This window comes from Phyllostomus hastatus, unplaced genomic scaffold, assembly GCF_019186645.2.
Source record: "Phyllostomus hastatus isolate PE091 unplaced genomic scaffold, TTU_PhHast_1.1 phas_scaffold_555, whole genome shotgun sequence".
Lineage (NCBI taxonomy): Eukaryota > Metazoa > Chordata > Mammalia > Chiroptera > Phyllostomidae > Phyllostomus > Phyllostomus hastatus.
This window is the reverse complement of record NW_025334036.1, coordinates 4,403,198-4,419,799: the sequence shown is the minus strand read 5'-3', so window position 1 is coordinate 4,419,799 and position 16,602 is coordinate 4,403,198. Positions and strand designations below refer to the sequence as shown.

Here is a 16,602-nt window from a genome sequence, read left to right as displayed (position 1 = left end):
GCGCCGCCCCCCACCCCCCAGCAGAGGGTGAGAGACATATCTTCGCCAAGCTCCCGGACCCACCACAGCTACAGGGCCCCCCTCGCGACCCTTCCGGGGCTTAATGACAGGCGGCCTGGGGTCAAACTAGAAGTGTCCTGCAGGCCTGGCGGAGTTGGAGGCACAGCCTGCTCTGAGGGGCAGACAGGAAGGCATGCAACCCAGCCGCGGCTACTAGCCCAGGCAGGACGGACTTGCTCTGATGAGAAGCGTGCGTCTGCCCATCCTGGTAGCCCCGCCCCTGGCCCTGGCTCAGCCCCGCCCCCCGGCACGGCGCCCCGCCCCCACACACCACCACTCCCCCAGCACGGCGCCCACTCACAGTGCACGGTGAGGGCGACGCTGGCGTTGCTCATGCCCACCACGTTCTCCGCGATGCACGTCAGGGTGAAGCCGTTGTCCTCGCTCGTCACGTTGACCAGCGTCAGGTTGATGGCGTGCACGTTGGTCCAGTTCAGATTGGTCTGAAACCCCGACAGAGACGTAGTGGTCCAACCACTGCTACACGCCGGCCCCCCCGCCCAGCCCCCAAACGGCTTCAGGAATCAAGTGGACAGTCTGAGCTGATGGTGAAGGTGGCCTGACCGGCGAATGCGCACTGACCAAGGGCCAGGCCCTCTCTGGCCAACGGCGCGGTCACCCTCACGTGTGCCCAGAGACGGGAAGGGCAGCGCTGTACCCATTGTACAGACGAGGAAACCAAGGTGCTCGGAAGCTTCACAGCACGTTTAACACCGAGTTGCCTAGGAAACACCGCAGCTGGGTGAGACCCCAGTCTAGGTGCTTCCTTGTGGAAGGACAGGACCACGCTTCTCCACTCCCCCTCGTCTGGCATCGCTTGCTTCCATTCGTGACTTGGCTCATGGAGACGAAGCGGTGGTGGGTCCCCAACCTCCCGCTGGGCGGGAGCCCAGGACGCCTACCTGGTGGGTGTTGATGGACTGCAGGCCGGTGACTATCCAGTCCACGTCCGGCAGGGGCGACCCGGAGCCGTTGCAAGTGACCACGGCGTTGTCCCCCTCCCGCACGGTCAGGTTGACGTGGCTCACACTGATCTCAGGAAGGTCTGGGAGGGAGGACAGGGAGGGGGAAAGACAGGCGCACACTGACCACCAGGGCTCCGCCCACGGGGTGGACGCGGCACGTCCAGTCTGGCAGGATAACTGCTCCGAGGTCGCCGCCTGAGTTCTCGGAAGGCACCCAGGTCCCCGAGGCGTCACACCACCTCCCCAGGGGACATCGAGACTCAGAATTTAGGCCCCTGCAGCGGACTCTCCTCCAGGGCACGGACTTGGGGGTCGGGGCACTCAGTGGCTCCACTTCGGGGAGCCGGTTCTCAAAAATTTGCTCTGCTCTGACCCGCCTGGGGGCGTCTGCTAGAAATCCCCATTTCTGGGACCCCACCCAGACACCCTGATGTCGCAAGTCTGTGTGGGGCCCAGGAACCTGCTTTTCTAAAAGACCCTGAGACGCCCCCGACACAGGAGGTCCAGAGGCTGCACGGGAGGCGCACCCCTCCGGGCCTGGCTGACGAGCAGCTCCCACAGAGGATGCACCGGGCCTGCCCAGGAGGCACAGGCGTGGCCCAGGAGGAAAGAGGTGAGACCCAGGTCTGCGCCCAGGGCAGAGTCAAGGCCAGGGGTGGGGGGGCCACACAAGCACCCGGGCTCACGGGCGGCGCCGGCTCTGGCTCTGGGGTCGGGGCAGGGGTGCGGCTTGCTCACCGCACTGGCTGATGTTCATGCGGAAGAGGGGCAGCTGGGAGCCCTCGGCGCTGATGCAGTACAGGCTCTGGCTGTTCAGCTTGGCCTCCCCCTGCTCCTGCCACAGCTGCATCCAGCGGATGTCACAGCTGCAGTTGAAGAAGTTCTGCTCCAGCCTCCTGCGGGCGAGAAGGTGGGGGGAGGGAGCTCCTGAACCGCGAGTGGCCCGCCCCCTCCCGGGGCCCCGAGGGGCCCCCTGCTCTTCAGGGATGATGGAGAAAAGGGGTGCAGCATGGCCGCAAAAGAAATTTAAAAAAAAACACTTAAGACGTCCCTGGATCTATTTAGGTTTCAAACTAATAAATTCTCATTTGAAAAGAGGACATCCACTCCACCGAACTCACTCAAATATATCAGCTTGGGACACTCCCCTGCTCAGACCTCTGCTTTCAGAGCCCAAGTCCAAGGCCGGCGGCGTCTGGACTGCTCTCCCTCCCTCTGAGCTCGACTCCCACCTCTCTCCTCTCCTCTCCCCTCCCCTCCTCTCCTTCAGCCACACCCAAGATTCACCCGCACCCAACACTACATACGCTGAACGCCTTACCCACGTCCCCCCAGCGAACCCCGGCAATGGGAGGAGGCGTGGGGAAGGGGAGCGGGGCCAGGGCAGGCCTGAGGCAGCGCGGCAGTGGCCTGAGTTTGCGGTGTAGGGACTACGTGGAGGCCCGGCAGCCCTGCTGGGGGGACGCTGAGGGTCCAGGCCCCTGAATACATGCGCACTGGTGCCGCTCAACCTGGTCTAGCCCAGCCGCTTACTCGACAAGACGCGGTCACTCACTGTGAAGTACCCGTAACAGTACAAACTGTCCACCTGGGGGGACACTCTAGACCAATCAGGGCGCTTCGGTCAGGCCTCCTCTGCGCTGAGCCGGCCTGCCGCGCACCAGCCGCTCAGGGCCCCCCGGGGAGGCGGGCAGTGCCGGCATGTGCTGAGGCCGGTGGGGGCCCGAGGTGAGACCTCTGGGACGTGGCTAAGACACGCCAGCACGGGCACACCAGCGGCATTTTTGTTCCTTTCCATCCTTTTCCTCGGGGACCCGACCCAACAGAAGGGACACGCCACGAGACCTGGTCCTCTCCTCCCGTCCAGAGTCTTCTGGGAGCCGGGGAAGAACCCCGAGTTACGCCCCCCCCCACCACCTTCTGGACGCTTCTCCTGGACAACAGGCCGCAGAAAGCCGCAGATGTCGTGGGCTACGGAACCCAGGCCCCTTCCCTTTCTAAGGCATCATCTCTACGACAACCTCTGACCCTTGCTCTGATTTCTGGACAGGCAGCTCCAGGCTTCTCTGGAAGGGAAAACACCGTCCTGCCATAACCAGAAACTTCTGGGAGGGCTGAGCAACGCCAGCTCCAAGGGCCTCCCACCCACGCCGCGGGAACGGCGCCGACGACTCCAAAGCAGGCCTTGGAAGCAGGGACGGAAACACAACCAGGACCAGGTGCTTGGCCGAGAGCACAGCCCTCCTCGCACACAAGTCGGTGAGAAGGGAGAGGAGGAAGCCCCTGGCACAGGGCAAGGGCTGGAGCACACTTGCGTGTTTGGGTTTACCCCTCTGGATGACACGCCGGGGGTCCTCCACCGCGAGAGCGGCTTCTGGAAGGTGACGTGAGTCTCGTGGGCTACGTGGCCGAGTGGTACAAGGACAGAGCTCGGGTCTGTGGAGACAGCAGGCCTGGACGGCGGCCACAGTCCCAACACTGATGCCCAGAGTTCCCATGTACTAGCCGCGTGATGGTAGACCAGTTGTCTGACATGGCCAAGCCTCAGAGCTCTCCTTTGTAAAGCTGGTTGTAAGGATACCCCCTTGTGGGACTGTTCCAAGGATGAGACAGGACCTTGTACGCATTAGGTGCTCCATATATGCCTCTTCTTTCTCCTCCATTACTGGGAAAGTTGTAGACATCCAGCCCTCCCAATGGGGCACCCCCACACCAGTCGTTCTATCACGGACCTTCCATTGGGGAGGGGCCGGTTGGCGTGGGCGCAGCTCCTAAGAAATGGCCCAATGTCCCAGCTTTCCCCTCTGTTCTTGCAGGAGGCCACTTGAACCTCGGCCTCCTCTTCTGGCTGCCACAGCACACCCCGTCCCCCTCCAGCCCCTCCTCCAGGGCCGAAGTCCTTTCTTCCCGGAAACACCCGGCCCGTTCCCACACCCCAGCCCGCGGGCTCCGCCGGGCAGACCCTGGCAGCCTGGATGGCTCGTGGCAGATGGCGCCATGTGGACTAATCAGGAAGTCGGACGAGAAAACACTGCCCCCTCTTCCGTGTGCCAGGAACCGAGATTGTTTGGATTTTAATCATGGCCACAGCGCAGAGCCAGCACACGGCCCCTCCGGCCAAACGACAAATTTTCCACTCGCACCATTCAGTTCTCCCTCAAAATACAGACCCTTCCCAGGGCGACTGCCCCTTAGAGGGGGGCTTCTTTATCCTCCAGTGTAACGTTCTTCTTCTTTAACCACAGGACAGAAACGAAATGCTCCGTGGGTGTGACGGCTCACACACTGACTCACTCCAGGGGAAGCATCTTCATTCCCTGTAAGTCATGTCCAGCTCACTGGTATATCGATCTCGGGCAAAGATAAATGCAGAATCCCAGGATCCTCTGGGAGAAACGTGGCATCTTCTTTCGATACGTGTCCTCAGAACATCTGTTTCCAAAACTCCACGCCACGGGCCACCAGGGCAGCACACCACTGATCTCGCCCCCGGCGGCTCTTCGTAGGGCGCACTGAACACTTTCTCAGTAACTGAGCCTCCTGCAGCGTCCAGGTGTCCCCCAGAGAGACGCCATCCCCTGCAGGTGCTCCAGGGGAGCTGGATGCCCAGGCTCCCCCCAAAAAAGAGAGCCCCCAATTAGCTCCCTTGTGTCAGGGCCCCCGATCAGTCCTAGGGCAACGCAGGGAGAAACTGCAATTGTTCACGTTTTGAAAGTGACTGTAGCCCAGACCCCTGGGCTGGAAACAGACTGGAGAAGTCGGGAGGTAGCTGAGCACGGAGGTCAAGGCCTTGAGCCCGCATGCGAATGCTTGATTGGAGGGTGGCCTTGACTAAGAGGCTTAACGTTGCTAAGCACCTCGGTGTCCCTGAATACGAAATGACAGTAGTCACTCCTACCTATAGAATTGCCATAAGGATTGAAGCGAGCAACACACGTAACTCTACCGACTGCCTGGCTCAGCGCCTGGCACAGAGGAGGGTCTCAGAAACGGTGCTGGTGTGATCGCACAGTCTGGCTGATCCACCGCTGAGGCCTCTTCTACCTGCGAAGATGGGAATGCGCACATCCCGCCCAGCGTGCCCATCCGACAGTGGAGATGTCTGGAACTTCGTCTAGTGTTTCAGCGTGTATTTATAAAGAAACACGTCTACATTCCCCTTTCGAAAGCTCTCGGAAGGGTTTTTACTGGGGTGCCTCTGGATCGCAGCCGGGCGGGACTGAGGAGCTCTGACCGCTTGCCGGCCGTGCGCGCACCGGAGCGGGGCCTGGGGAGAGGGCGGGACCCGAGAGGGGGAAGCGCCCACAGCAGAGCGGTCCTGAACCCCCACATGGTCCACGCAACGAGCCCTGCATTTCCCATCCCTGGGTTGGCCTTTGTAAGCATCACAGGGGCACGCATGTCCGCAAGGCTGAGTAGGGTCCACAAGGTCATCGTGGTGTGACTGGCTATCGGGACACTGGTTGTGGATATCGCCCTTCCTGACTGCTGGGTCAGAAAAGGACTCACTCTCGAACCCAGGTCTCACCAGGTGTGGGGACACACTCAGAAAGGCCAGCAGTGTGGGCAGGGACCGAGGCCGCTACCCCTGGTGAAGACAGCGAAGCCATCTGCAGCCAGCGACCTTGGATCTGCGTCTCCAAGCACAAGGGCGAGCAGGAGCAGCGTCCCTGGAACCCCAACTCCCGCGTGCGTCCGTCCACGCCCCAGCTCTTTCCAGCTCACTGCTCCACTTACTCCCTCCACATAACGAGCAGTCCCTCGTGCCCAGAGGTGACCCCGCTGACTCACACACCAACACGAGTAACTTTTTCCACCAGAGCTCACACATTTTCACTCATCCATCCAACACGTGTTTGGCCGGGGGGCAGGAGTGGACGGAGCAGCCTAGAAACGCAGCAAGACTAAACAGGCCACAGGCGGATGGAATAAGCACGTGGCCTGAGCCCCTCCGAATGCCCAGGCTCAGGCCGGACAGGCCGACAGAGGCCCTGAGAGGCAGGGACGGTGGGCAGGCTGTGGTCAGAGGCCTGGGTCCGAGAGTGGGCTCTGCCCGGCCCCAGCACTGCGGCCTTGGCTGTGTCTCAGGCGACTTCTGGGGCTCACAGCCCTCACCTGCCGGTGCAGGGGCACTGCTGACAAGGGCGGTGCAGCGACACCAACCCCCTGTGACGCTGTGCTGGTGGAGAATCTACCGCCGTGTAAATGCAAGCCCACCCGCGCATCCACACGGTCAGACAGGGCGAACACTATTTATCAGGGATCGATAAATGCCCTTTGCTCTCACAAACATCGACACCACTAGTACTAATCACCTAGATAGAGGTGACACAACTTGGCCCTGCTCAGAGGTGACAGTCCTGTCTTTGGAGCTGCACTGTGCCCAGAAAGGGGATCAGAAATCCAGCCACAGGGTGACTCGCTGAACATGGTACACCCCGTATCATCCAGCCCAAGCAGCCCCTTCAGGGGACGCCCAGCCCCAGGGGCCCCGTGGCTCAACAATCTCCCCCCCGCCCCGCCGCAAACTCCACCCCCCAACCCCCACTAACTTGGACGGTCCCCAAAAGCACACTTACAGTTCCCGGAGACTCAGCGTCTGGAAGAGCTGCCACGAGAGCGTGGTGAGCCGGTTACTCGACAGGTTTCTGCGGGAGCGACAAGAGAAGGGGGGTTAGAGGGCAAAGCCGGCACAGACAGCACTCTCGGGAGCAGGCTGGGCCACTTCCCGGGGCCTGGCTTCACTGCCCTTCTCCTCCTGTGCTCCATTCGGCGGCCCATCGTCTGGTCGGGGCCACGGGTCAGGTCTGGAGGGGATTCTGAAGCCTTTCCAAGGGGTAAGTGTCACAGATTTTTTTTTTAATTATTTTTCTTGACCCTGCTCCCATATCCACTCCCCACCACCAAAGGTCGGGGAGCCTTCTGGAAGCCGCCCTCCCGCGGGGGCACAGAGAGCACTCCGGAGGCACGCGACTGTGTTATCGCCCCCACGGAGGGGGGGCCGGCCTCCAAACCCTGCGTGGAGTTAACGCGTGCGTCTTGATGAGTCTGAAGGTGAGTGTGCATCCATGAAACCAGCGCCGGAAACAACGCCATGGGCGGAACTACCACCTCTGACCGAGGCTCCTCCCCGCTCTCTTTTTACATGACACGAACATCTGTTAACGTAAGGTCTCCCCCCTTAACAAACTGTGGAGCCTACACTGCAGCTCTGATAGCTGTGTACCGCGCTGCACTATCCAGATCACTGGGACTGGCTCCTCTGCCACAGCTGAAACCACGCACCCTGTTACCAACGAGCGCTCTTTAAAAAACATTTTTTTTTCATTGATTGATTTTAGAGAGAGAGAGAGAGAGGAGGAACATCGATTTGTTGTTCCGCTTACTTAGGCATTCACTGATGGATTCTTGTACGTGCCCTGACGGGGAATCGAACCCGCAACCGTGGTGTATCACGACGATGCTCTAACCAACCTAGCCACCCGGCGAGGGCTCTACCGACAAGCATTCCGCACATTCACACAAGTGGAAAAATCTCTGCACCTGCACCTACCTCCCCTTCCCCCAGCAGAGATGCCCGTCAGTGATTAAGACGTCAGCCTCTCGTTCACACTTCTCTTCTCCCCCTAATGGCCACTTAATTGTTCTCATTAGGATGTACAGGGGAAAGGAGGAGCCATTAGTCTTCCAAACAAACGAAGAAACACGCCCACAGTTATTATTTCGCCGGGCTCCACGAGGAACTTCCGATGCGCTCACGGCCTTCAAAGGCACTGCTGGGACTGAGGCAGCCCCCCAGGAACGGCGCTCCCGTCTCGGGATGACAGAGAGGGTGGCGGTCAGAACCCCACCTAGGCGGACATGCGCACATGCACATGCGCACACATACACACACACACGGGGAGGGGTCTGTGTGGGACAAGCCGGCGGTGATGTGAGCAGAGACCCTCGCCCACACACACACCCAGACGCTGCAATGCACACAGGTGCGTCCACACCAAGACGGCTCCCACGGCGGCTCTTTGTGACGAGAAAAGCACAGGCCTCACGGAGGGGCGAGGCGGGTGGACAACTGGCAAGGCCCCTCTGGGGCTTACGTTCAAGTCACACGTGAAAAGCCGAGAGAACGGCAGCTGTGGGAGCAGAGAAGAGCGGAGGCAGAGTGACGCGGGTGACTGCCGCCGGAGGGGAGGCTGGCTGCCCGAGCCAGGGACCCGGGGCAGAGCCCCGTGAGCGCTCACTCGGCAGCGCTGGGGACCAGAAGAGGGAGAAGGAGCCACACCAGGGAGGAGGGGGTGCTCTAGGGAGTGGGGGTAGCATGTGCGAAGGCCTGAGAGGGACCAGGGACTGGGCGGTGGGGCAGAAAGGAGGCCAGAGGGCGTGGTCAGGGAGGGAGGAGGGGGGACGTGCCACCCCCACCTTGCTATCCACGGTAGGGTTTGGGCTTTATTTTAAGGAACAACAGGAAGGTGACAAATGGCCCTCCGAAGGGAAGGGCATAACGTGACTGCCATTCCCCAGGGCAGGAGGACAGCGCTGGTGGTGGCAGACCGCTCAGGAGGCTGCCACGATGCTCCGGGCAAGGAGAGGGGGGCGGGATAATTAAGGGGACAGACTCGGGTGCTGGAGGTAGGGCCACCGGGGCTTCCTCCTGGACTGGATCTGGCAGAGGGAGGAGAAAGCAACCAGGCAAATGGCGATGTCATTTAGCGAGAGGAGGACGCTGGCAAAGGTCCCATTTGTGAGGGGAGGTGGCGAGGGGGGAATCGAGAGCCCCCCCTCTCGAGAACGCTGCGTATGGTGCCTGCTGGGTGTGTCTGTGGGCCGACGCAGGGGCGCGGGCTCGAGGGAGACGTGGGGCCGGGGTGAGATCGCAGAGTAGCACAGAGCAGCGCGGGAACAGACGGTCAAAGACAAGAACAGCCTGAGGGACAGGCTCCCCCTTCCCGCCTGAGGCAGCCCCATCTTGGGCGACCGCCCACGACTATGCGGAGAGGCGGCCCCCACTGTAAGGGTGCAGGGGACTGCTGGAGAAGGGAAGGGACCACGGGCAGGCATCCCTGCCCCCCGTTTACTGCTCCGACCTCTGCCCCGCAGCCAGCACCCCCTCCTCTCAGAATCCTTAAGGCCACACAGCCCTCTCTAGGGCAGCCCCCACACCCGCCAAACCCTCACGAACTCCTGGTGGGAGTGGCGGCACCCAAGCCATAACCCACCTGCAGACTCAGCTTCACGAAGCCCTAGGGACGGCCTGTCAGTCTCCTGCCAAGAGCCTCATGCCCCACTGACGGGGAGGGAGGGGCGGTGAAACAGGCAGGATGACCCCTGGGGGCCCCACTGGGGACCAGCTCCCATGGGGCCCCTCCTACTTGGGCAGGCAGAGCAGGGTAGCAGAGGCATAGCCCCACTGAGTCATGAACTACATACCGGGAACTCCAGCCTCGGGGCGAAGGGAGTCTTCATCACTGCGAGACTCCTCACCCCTGGCCTTGGTGGTGACTCAGTAAATGGGAGGGACACAGCCAGTACAAGTGGTTTGCTTTGCAAAAGCAAGTGGTTCCTGGCTTCCTGTCCTCCCACAAGGGACAGGGTCCCACTGCCCCGGCTGACCTCCAGCCCTGGGGCACCCAAACCAAAGCCCCGGTCCAAGAGCTGAGCGGCAGCGGCCAATGAGATCAGCCCTGGACACAATCGCTGCGCCCTGGGAACAAAAGCTGGGGCAGGGACGGGGCGGGGGACAGGCACGAGACCGCAGTGGCCCAGGTGAGGTGGGAACCCTTGCAGCTCTCCGGGGAGGACCCGTCAGGGGCCCAAGGCAGGGAGGCGGGCTGCCAGCAATGTCCTTTCACAAAGGTCATGTTTTGCTACATTTGGCATAAATGTCACAAGAAAATTGGATTCTGAAAGAAAGAAAATAACAGGCTTTCTGGGCAAATAAAGAATGAGAAACAGCAGTATCTCACAAGATAGAGAAAGGCGGAGGTTGGAGCACTAGAGGTGGGCTCCGGCTCTCCCAGGGGTGTCTCAGCTTCGGAGGAGAAAGGGCCCCTCGGGTTCCCGCGCTCGTGGCCAGATGGAGGGGCCATAGCAGCTAGGACTCTGTGTGCGCATGCGCTCCTCCGCCAGCGCACCAATCCACCAATCCCCGCCGCTCTGTGGGAGAGCAAGGCCCTCTGACTCCTCCCTCAGGCCCTCCCCTCCTCTCCCCTCCCCACCCTCCGCCCCCCCCCCGCCCCGCCCCTGCCACCAGCAGGGACCGAGCAGCGCTCTCCTGCATTCGTGACCTCATTCCACATTTACAGCCACCACGCCAGGTGGGTATTACCACCATCTCCAGGCTCCAGAGGAGGAAACGGGGGCTCAGAGGTTGCTGTTCGAAGGTGAAGGGCTCTGAGTAGCCTTGAGGCAAAGACTCGCGACAGGCAACAAGCCACGCCCCCGGGAACACTGCATCAGACACACAGGTAAACTCCCAAGTGGCACCCGCACCACCCGGTGCGTGGGCCCAGAGGCAGAAAGCAGGCCCTTCTGTAGCGACACTACAGGTGCAAGGCACGAAGGGGCAGAACACGCCAGCCGTGCAGCCTCACCGTGCGCTCAGTTCCAGACACACACGATAAGCCGAGCCCGCCTTTGGCCTCCCTCCCCCACCAGCACTCCTGAGCTCTCCCAGTGCGGGGTGAGCGGGGAGGCTGAGGCACGGGGCTCTGGCAGGCTCACCACCCACGCGGAACTCACTGTCCCTGGCTTTTCTTCCAACGGGCGCCTCACCTGTATTCGCCTGTCACGGGTTATTGATGGGCCGCTTACTCCGCTCATCAGAACAGAGTTTAATTAAGAACCGTGATGCCTCTGGGCCCCCGGCAGCCTTCTGCCGGAGCCTCCTCCCTCTCAGATCCATTATCTCCGTCCCGGATGTTTTGCCTGGGCCAGGGCGTAGTTTCCAAGCCACCTGACCACGGGAATTAATCCGGTGAGCAAGATGTTACGAGATGATGCATCCAACACTTTCCCAAAATCAAGCTCCGTGACAGTGCCCCCGCATCCCTCGTCTGAGGTGACCAGACAAAGCCATTAATTCTGTCTTGCGCCGCCGGCTCCGTCACAGCCCAGACTCCGGGCCAGCGCTGTGGCGAAGGAGCCCAGTGCACGCACGGCCCGACGCTGACCCTGAGGCCGGAGGGGGCCAAGGGGGCCCCTCCTGCCTGACCCCGTGCTGAGCGGTGAGCAGGGCTCCCCCAGGCCAAACCTGCAGCAGGGTAAGCGGCCCCACAACCAGGGAAGGATGGCACCTCTGCCCTCGGGTCCCTGCTGGCCAGCGAGAGGGTCACTCCAGAGGGGCCTTGGTTGCCAGCAGAAGCCAACCTGATGAATTCTTCTGTTGCCCCTCGGGGCTGAGAGCCAAGAAGAGAACACTAAGCCCCACCCACAAAGTGGCCCCAACGTGGATCCTTCCAAAAGCGGACGGCATTGTGGATTTCCTGGCCGAACGGCGGGGCAGACATCCGGAAATGCCTCCTCGTCTCCTGGCAGAGGCAGCCCCGTGGGCAGCTCCGTCTCAGGATCCTTCGGGTGCGAGTGCACAGGTGCCACCAGTACCAGGTGCCCCACCGTCCCTGTGCTGTTAGGCCAGACTGCCCGGCCCCCCTGCCGCTCAGGCCTGCACCTTGGGCCCTGTCTGCTCTGCTCTGCTCCCGCCTCCCTGCCGGTCCTCACGCCCCGCCCCCCCGCCTCTCCTCAGCCCCCACCCCCACCCCAGTTTGGTTTCATCTTCACTTGTGGACAGAATTGTGCCTCCCAAAATTCCCATGTCAAAGCCCTAACACACAGAACCTCAGAACACGACCGGGTTGGAAGAGAAAGCCTTTGAAGTGATAATTGAGGTAAAAGGAGGTCACAGGGGCTGGCCCTCATCCAAGGTGACTGGTGTCCTCATACGAAGACATTCGGACACACACACACACACACCCAGAGGAGTGGCCGTGTGAGGATGGCAGAGCAGATGCCGTCTACGAGCCAAGGACAGAGGCCTCAGGAGAAACCAGCCCTGCCTACACCTTAACTTTGGATGTCTAACCTCCGGGACTGAGAGGAAAGTCTGTGGTACTTTGTTACAGCAGCTCAAGCAAACTAATACATCTGTTTGCAGCCCCCCTACTTGCCCCAAGGCCCTGACAGCCAGACTGATGCCCAACTGTGAACCCTGAAAGTGTCCATGTATGAATCTCAGTCACTGGCCTCTCTCTGTCTGCACCCGGTCACTCCAGGTCCCAGCCACTAAGCCCCCCAGTCTGCTCTCTGTCCTCTTGGGCAGCTCCCCCATGTCACGCCCCATTCTCCAGAACCACAGTCTATTTTGCGTGCATCCCAAAGGTGAACGCCACAGTCACTGGCTTCTAGAGTGTTCTCTCTGCTGCTCACAAAACGCACTCTTCTGGGCCGAGTGTGGGCTCAGAGCACCCAGCACAGCCGCCTAGAGAGCAGCAAGAGGGGCGCACCCCGCCTGGCCTCCCGGGCGCCCTGGGGCTGCGGCGTGTGGCTACAGTCCCCGTGATGTGAACCTTGTCCCCTCCATCCAGGAAGGCAGCCTTTTGAAAGGCACGAGTCTTCTTTCCTTCGGGCCCCACAGCCCCTCAGCAACCAGTCTGTCCTCTCCTGGTTCTCCCCGGGGAGGCCGCATGTCCTGGGTCTCCTGGGAGACAGCCAGCCCCCGCTCCCCGCCACCGCTGGCGCAGCACCAGCCCCACAGAGAGAGTCTGCTGCAAAGGAGTGAACCGCTGTCGGAAGACTGCCCACTCCACCCACCCACACCTCATCAGTCTTGACCTTGTGCTCTGTGCGGTCAGCCCACAGCCGACGCGGTCGCAGCCCACCGTGAGGAGCTGCAGGGGGCTGTCACCCACACCTTCTCATCAGGCTGGCCCAGTGAGAACAAAGGGAGCCTGGGCACAGTGGTCACCAAGGCCTGCCGCCGGCCCCCAAGCACGCCCTACGAGCCAGCCCCTTATGACCCAGGGCCTGCCACGTTCCTCCTGAAGGCCAAACATATTTTTCTACATCACTGACATATTTGCTTTTCCCTCAATTACATTGCTCTAAAAGTGGGTGGGGGTTAAAGCCATCTGAGCCATTTCTATTCGGCTAAATTACACTGGATGGCTCATTTAATGAACTCTAATGAAGCCAAAATGCTTCCTCTAATCAAATCTCAAGTGGCGTGACTGGTGTCTTGACCTTCGGTCGGGAGACTGGAGGCGGCGTTCCTCGCGGGCCCTGGGCCGGGCCAAGCTAAGGGGTCCCCGGGGTGAGTTCCTGGGCACCCGAGGCCGGCAGGGTGTGAACGGGTCTCGGAAGAGAAAAAGACACCCCACGCTGCTCGGAGAGTGTTGAACTAAACACAATTAAACACGGTCGAACTACACAGCTTCTCAGAGACTGGACTGAGGAAAAGGGCTACTGCATCTTTCAAACCTGCTGGACCACATAAGTCTCTCCCTGAAGAGCCCAGCAAAGATGCTGCCCACAGAACACAGAGAAGTGACAGGTGTGATCAGACACACCCATTTGACACTTGGGGTGGTGAACACATGATACCATGTACAGGTGATGTGTTGTGGAACTGTACCCCTGAAACCTGTACAGGGCTATGAACCAGCATCGCCCCAATACAGTCCATTTTAAAAGTGAAAAAAAAAAAAAAAAGCAGGGTAGTAAGTACATCAAAAAATGTTTTTACGGATGAAACCGTAAGTAAAATCAAAAATGTTCCGAAATTCCGCCCAAAGAGGAGGTAATAAAAATAAGATAAGAAAAGAAGGATATGTTTGAACAACGAAAAGAAACACATTTGGTGTTTGTCCGTGGTTCCTAGCGCACAGCTCCCAGAGCCCCGGCAGCTCCCTGAGTGATAAGAGTAATCAGCTGTCTTTCGCTTTAATGTTGGTCTACTGGTCCCCAGTTCCTGAAATCGCTTCAGAGAATGAGGCGACTTTTGGAAATCCCTAAAAGATGGGGGGTGGTTGCCAGGAAAACCAGGAGTGGAGGGTGGAATTTATAGCCCCGCCCACCCTCCCAGCTCCGGGAAGGCGCGAGGGCGGGGCTAGAGGCTGAACCAGCTGCCAGTGGCCGACGATCCAGTCCGTCACGCCCACGTCAGCAAGCCCCGCCCCGGGCACCCCGGAGGAGGGGCCTGAAGACCTTCCAGGGTGAGGAAACCGAATGCCTGCAGGTGCCACGGAGCTGGGCCCGAAACCCCACGGGGACGAAAACCCCTTTATTCTAGGCCTGGCCCTGCGCATCTCTGGATGTGGCTATTGACTCGTGTCCTGTAATATCCTGTGTAATAAAGCAGCAGTCTAGTGAGTCGGAGAGCTCCCGAGCCTCCAATTACATGTCCCCTAAGCCCCTGCGGCAGGTGGAGGAACCATCCTCCAGAAGTATCCGCCTCCTAGTCACAGGACCCATGACCACGTCGGCTTCCGCGGCGAAAGGGGCTCTGCAGGTGTGACGAAAAGAAGGGACCTTGAGACCGGAAGGGGTTCTTCGTCACCCCGTGGCCCCAATATAATGGCAAAGGTCCTTAAAAGTCGAAGGGGGAGGCAGACCAAAAGATCAGAGGTAGAGATGCACTGCGCTGGCCTTGAACTCGGAAGTGGGGACGGCAGCCTGTACAAGCTGGGAACCCGGACCACCCCCCCCAACCCCCCAAGAGCCTCCAGAGGGAACGCAGCCCTGCGGACGCCTGATCGCAGCCCAGCGGGGCCCGTGTGAAACGATAAATGTGTGCTTTTCAGCCACACGCTTCGTGGTAATTTCTTACAGCAGCAATATAACACGGATACAGGTCGCCTCTGCATGGGAAAGGCAGAGCTGAGTAGTTGCAACAGACACCGAATGGCCCACAAAGCCTAAAATATTTAGTAGGTGGCCCTTTGCAGGAATAACAAAACAGTGCCAACCTCCAGTCTTGCCAACAGAAATCTAACGCGAGCCACAAAACTGTCTAGGAGGTACATTCTAGAAAGTGGAACAAAAGAGGTGGAACTAGTTGAACCCGTGTATTTTACTTAACCCAATATATCCAAAACATCATGGGTTCAACAAGTGGTCAACATGAACAGTGCTCAAGAGATATTTATTTTTTTGTTTGTTTGTTTGGAGCTGTCTCTGAAGCCCCTGGGCGCTCTGCCCTCACAGCCCACGGTTTGGACTGGCCACGGTCCACGTGCTCGCTGGCCGCGGGAGGCCCGGGCCCTGCATGCGCAGAGCAGCCCTGGACCATCTGCGAGAGCCGCGGTCGTCGGTGCAGAGGAGCGGCCGACAGATGGGCGAGTGTCCCTACAAGTTCCCCGAAGCAAAGGCAGGTGTCCTCCCCCAGATGCCAGTCTGTCCCGGCATCCAGCAGCCACGTGGCCTGCGTGTGGGAGGGAATCCCGCCAGCTGTCCCCAAGCACCCCCTGCCGCATCCCTGAGCGGCTGCTGGTGTCCCCTTGGGCTGGAGAAGCTCAGGGCAGGAAGAGGGGACAGGTCTTGCCGCGTGCTGACGGGTGGGGAAGGACATGCAGGAGACCAGGCTTGGGCACTGTTCCAGAATGCTAGACTGTTCCGGAACGCAAGACCCACCAAATCCAGCCGGACCCGGCCTGGAAGCTCAAGTCTTTCTGTGCGGGGACCTCAACCTCCTGTTGCCAGACAGTGTCGCACCACCCCCCTCCCTCCCCCACTCTTCATCCTCCTCCCCGAGCGGCTGCGCCCTCGGAGCTTCCGGGCACTTCTCCGTCTCTGCACTGTTGCGCCCAGGGCTCCCTGCACCCTCGCGTTCTGGCTCCCCACCCGTAGGCACAGCTGCCAGCCCCTCCGAAACCTTGCCCTCCTGTGCCCTCCTACTGCAGCCCGCGCCCCAGACTGCTGGCTCTGAGTGACAGCTTTGCATGTGTGTCGGCCTCCCCCATGACCCGGCTGTTCCTTAGGGCAAAGAATCATCTTTCTGCTCGAGAGCCGTCAGGGCCCCTGAAATGCAGTAAGTGACCAAGAAAGGCGCAGCACATACAGTAAATGCTCAATGAGGCTGCAGCAAACTCAAAGGTTCCCACAAAGCCAGCCCCATGTGGGTCTGACACCTGCATGCCCCGTGACCCTGGGTGAGCTACTTAGCCCATCTGAGCCTTGGGCTGCTCATCTGTAAACTGGGGACGGGAACAGGGCACGTTCCTCCGAGTCGTGCTGAGGGTAGAGTGGGGTGTGGCCCATTGGGCGCGGAAATCGGGTGGCACAATGCCTGGCCCACTGACAAACTATCATTTCCCACGCTCGGCGACTCGCCCCTCACCTGCCGATCTCCAGCCAGAGCTTCGGCAAGTGCAAGTCCATCAGGACAAACCCCAGGAGCCCAGGCGACAGCCCCCGAATTCCAGCATCCCCGATCTCAGGCCAACAAAGTAACATGGAGACACGTTTAAATGAGACAACAGGTAGCCTCTCCTTCCCCGGGGACGTGCTGCTCCCAGGGCCCCCACCCGCCCCTCCCACCCTGGGCCGGAGCCTGTGAGCCCCACTGCCCAGGGCAGAGGCACCCCTG

At 60.4% G+C, this 16,602-nt stretch overlaps 1 protein-coding gene across 4 annotated transcripts in view; it reads right to left on the bottom strand.

The window, feature by feature from the left end:
- The window catches only part of NTRK3 (neurotrophic receptor tyrosine kinase 3), a 265,673-nt gene that overhangs the window by 183,791 nt on the left and 65,280 nt on the right, over window positions 1-16,602 (bottom strand). For all 4 annotated transcript variants that reach the window (XM_045825072.1, XM_045825073.1, XM_045825075.1 and 1 more), the window contains exons 4-7: window positions 6,605-6,673; window positions 1,764-1,921; window positions 963-1,105; window positions 362-503 (exon numbers count right to left, since the gene is read on the bottom strand). In XM_045825072.1, the coding sequence (XP_045681028.1) occupies window positions 362-503; window positions 963-1,105; window positions 1,764-1,921; window positions 6,605-6,673 (512 nt within the window). The remainder of the gene's footprint in view (window positions 1-361; window positions 504-962; window positions 1,106-1,763; window positions 1,922-6,604; window positions 6,674-16,602) is intronic.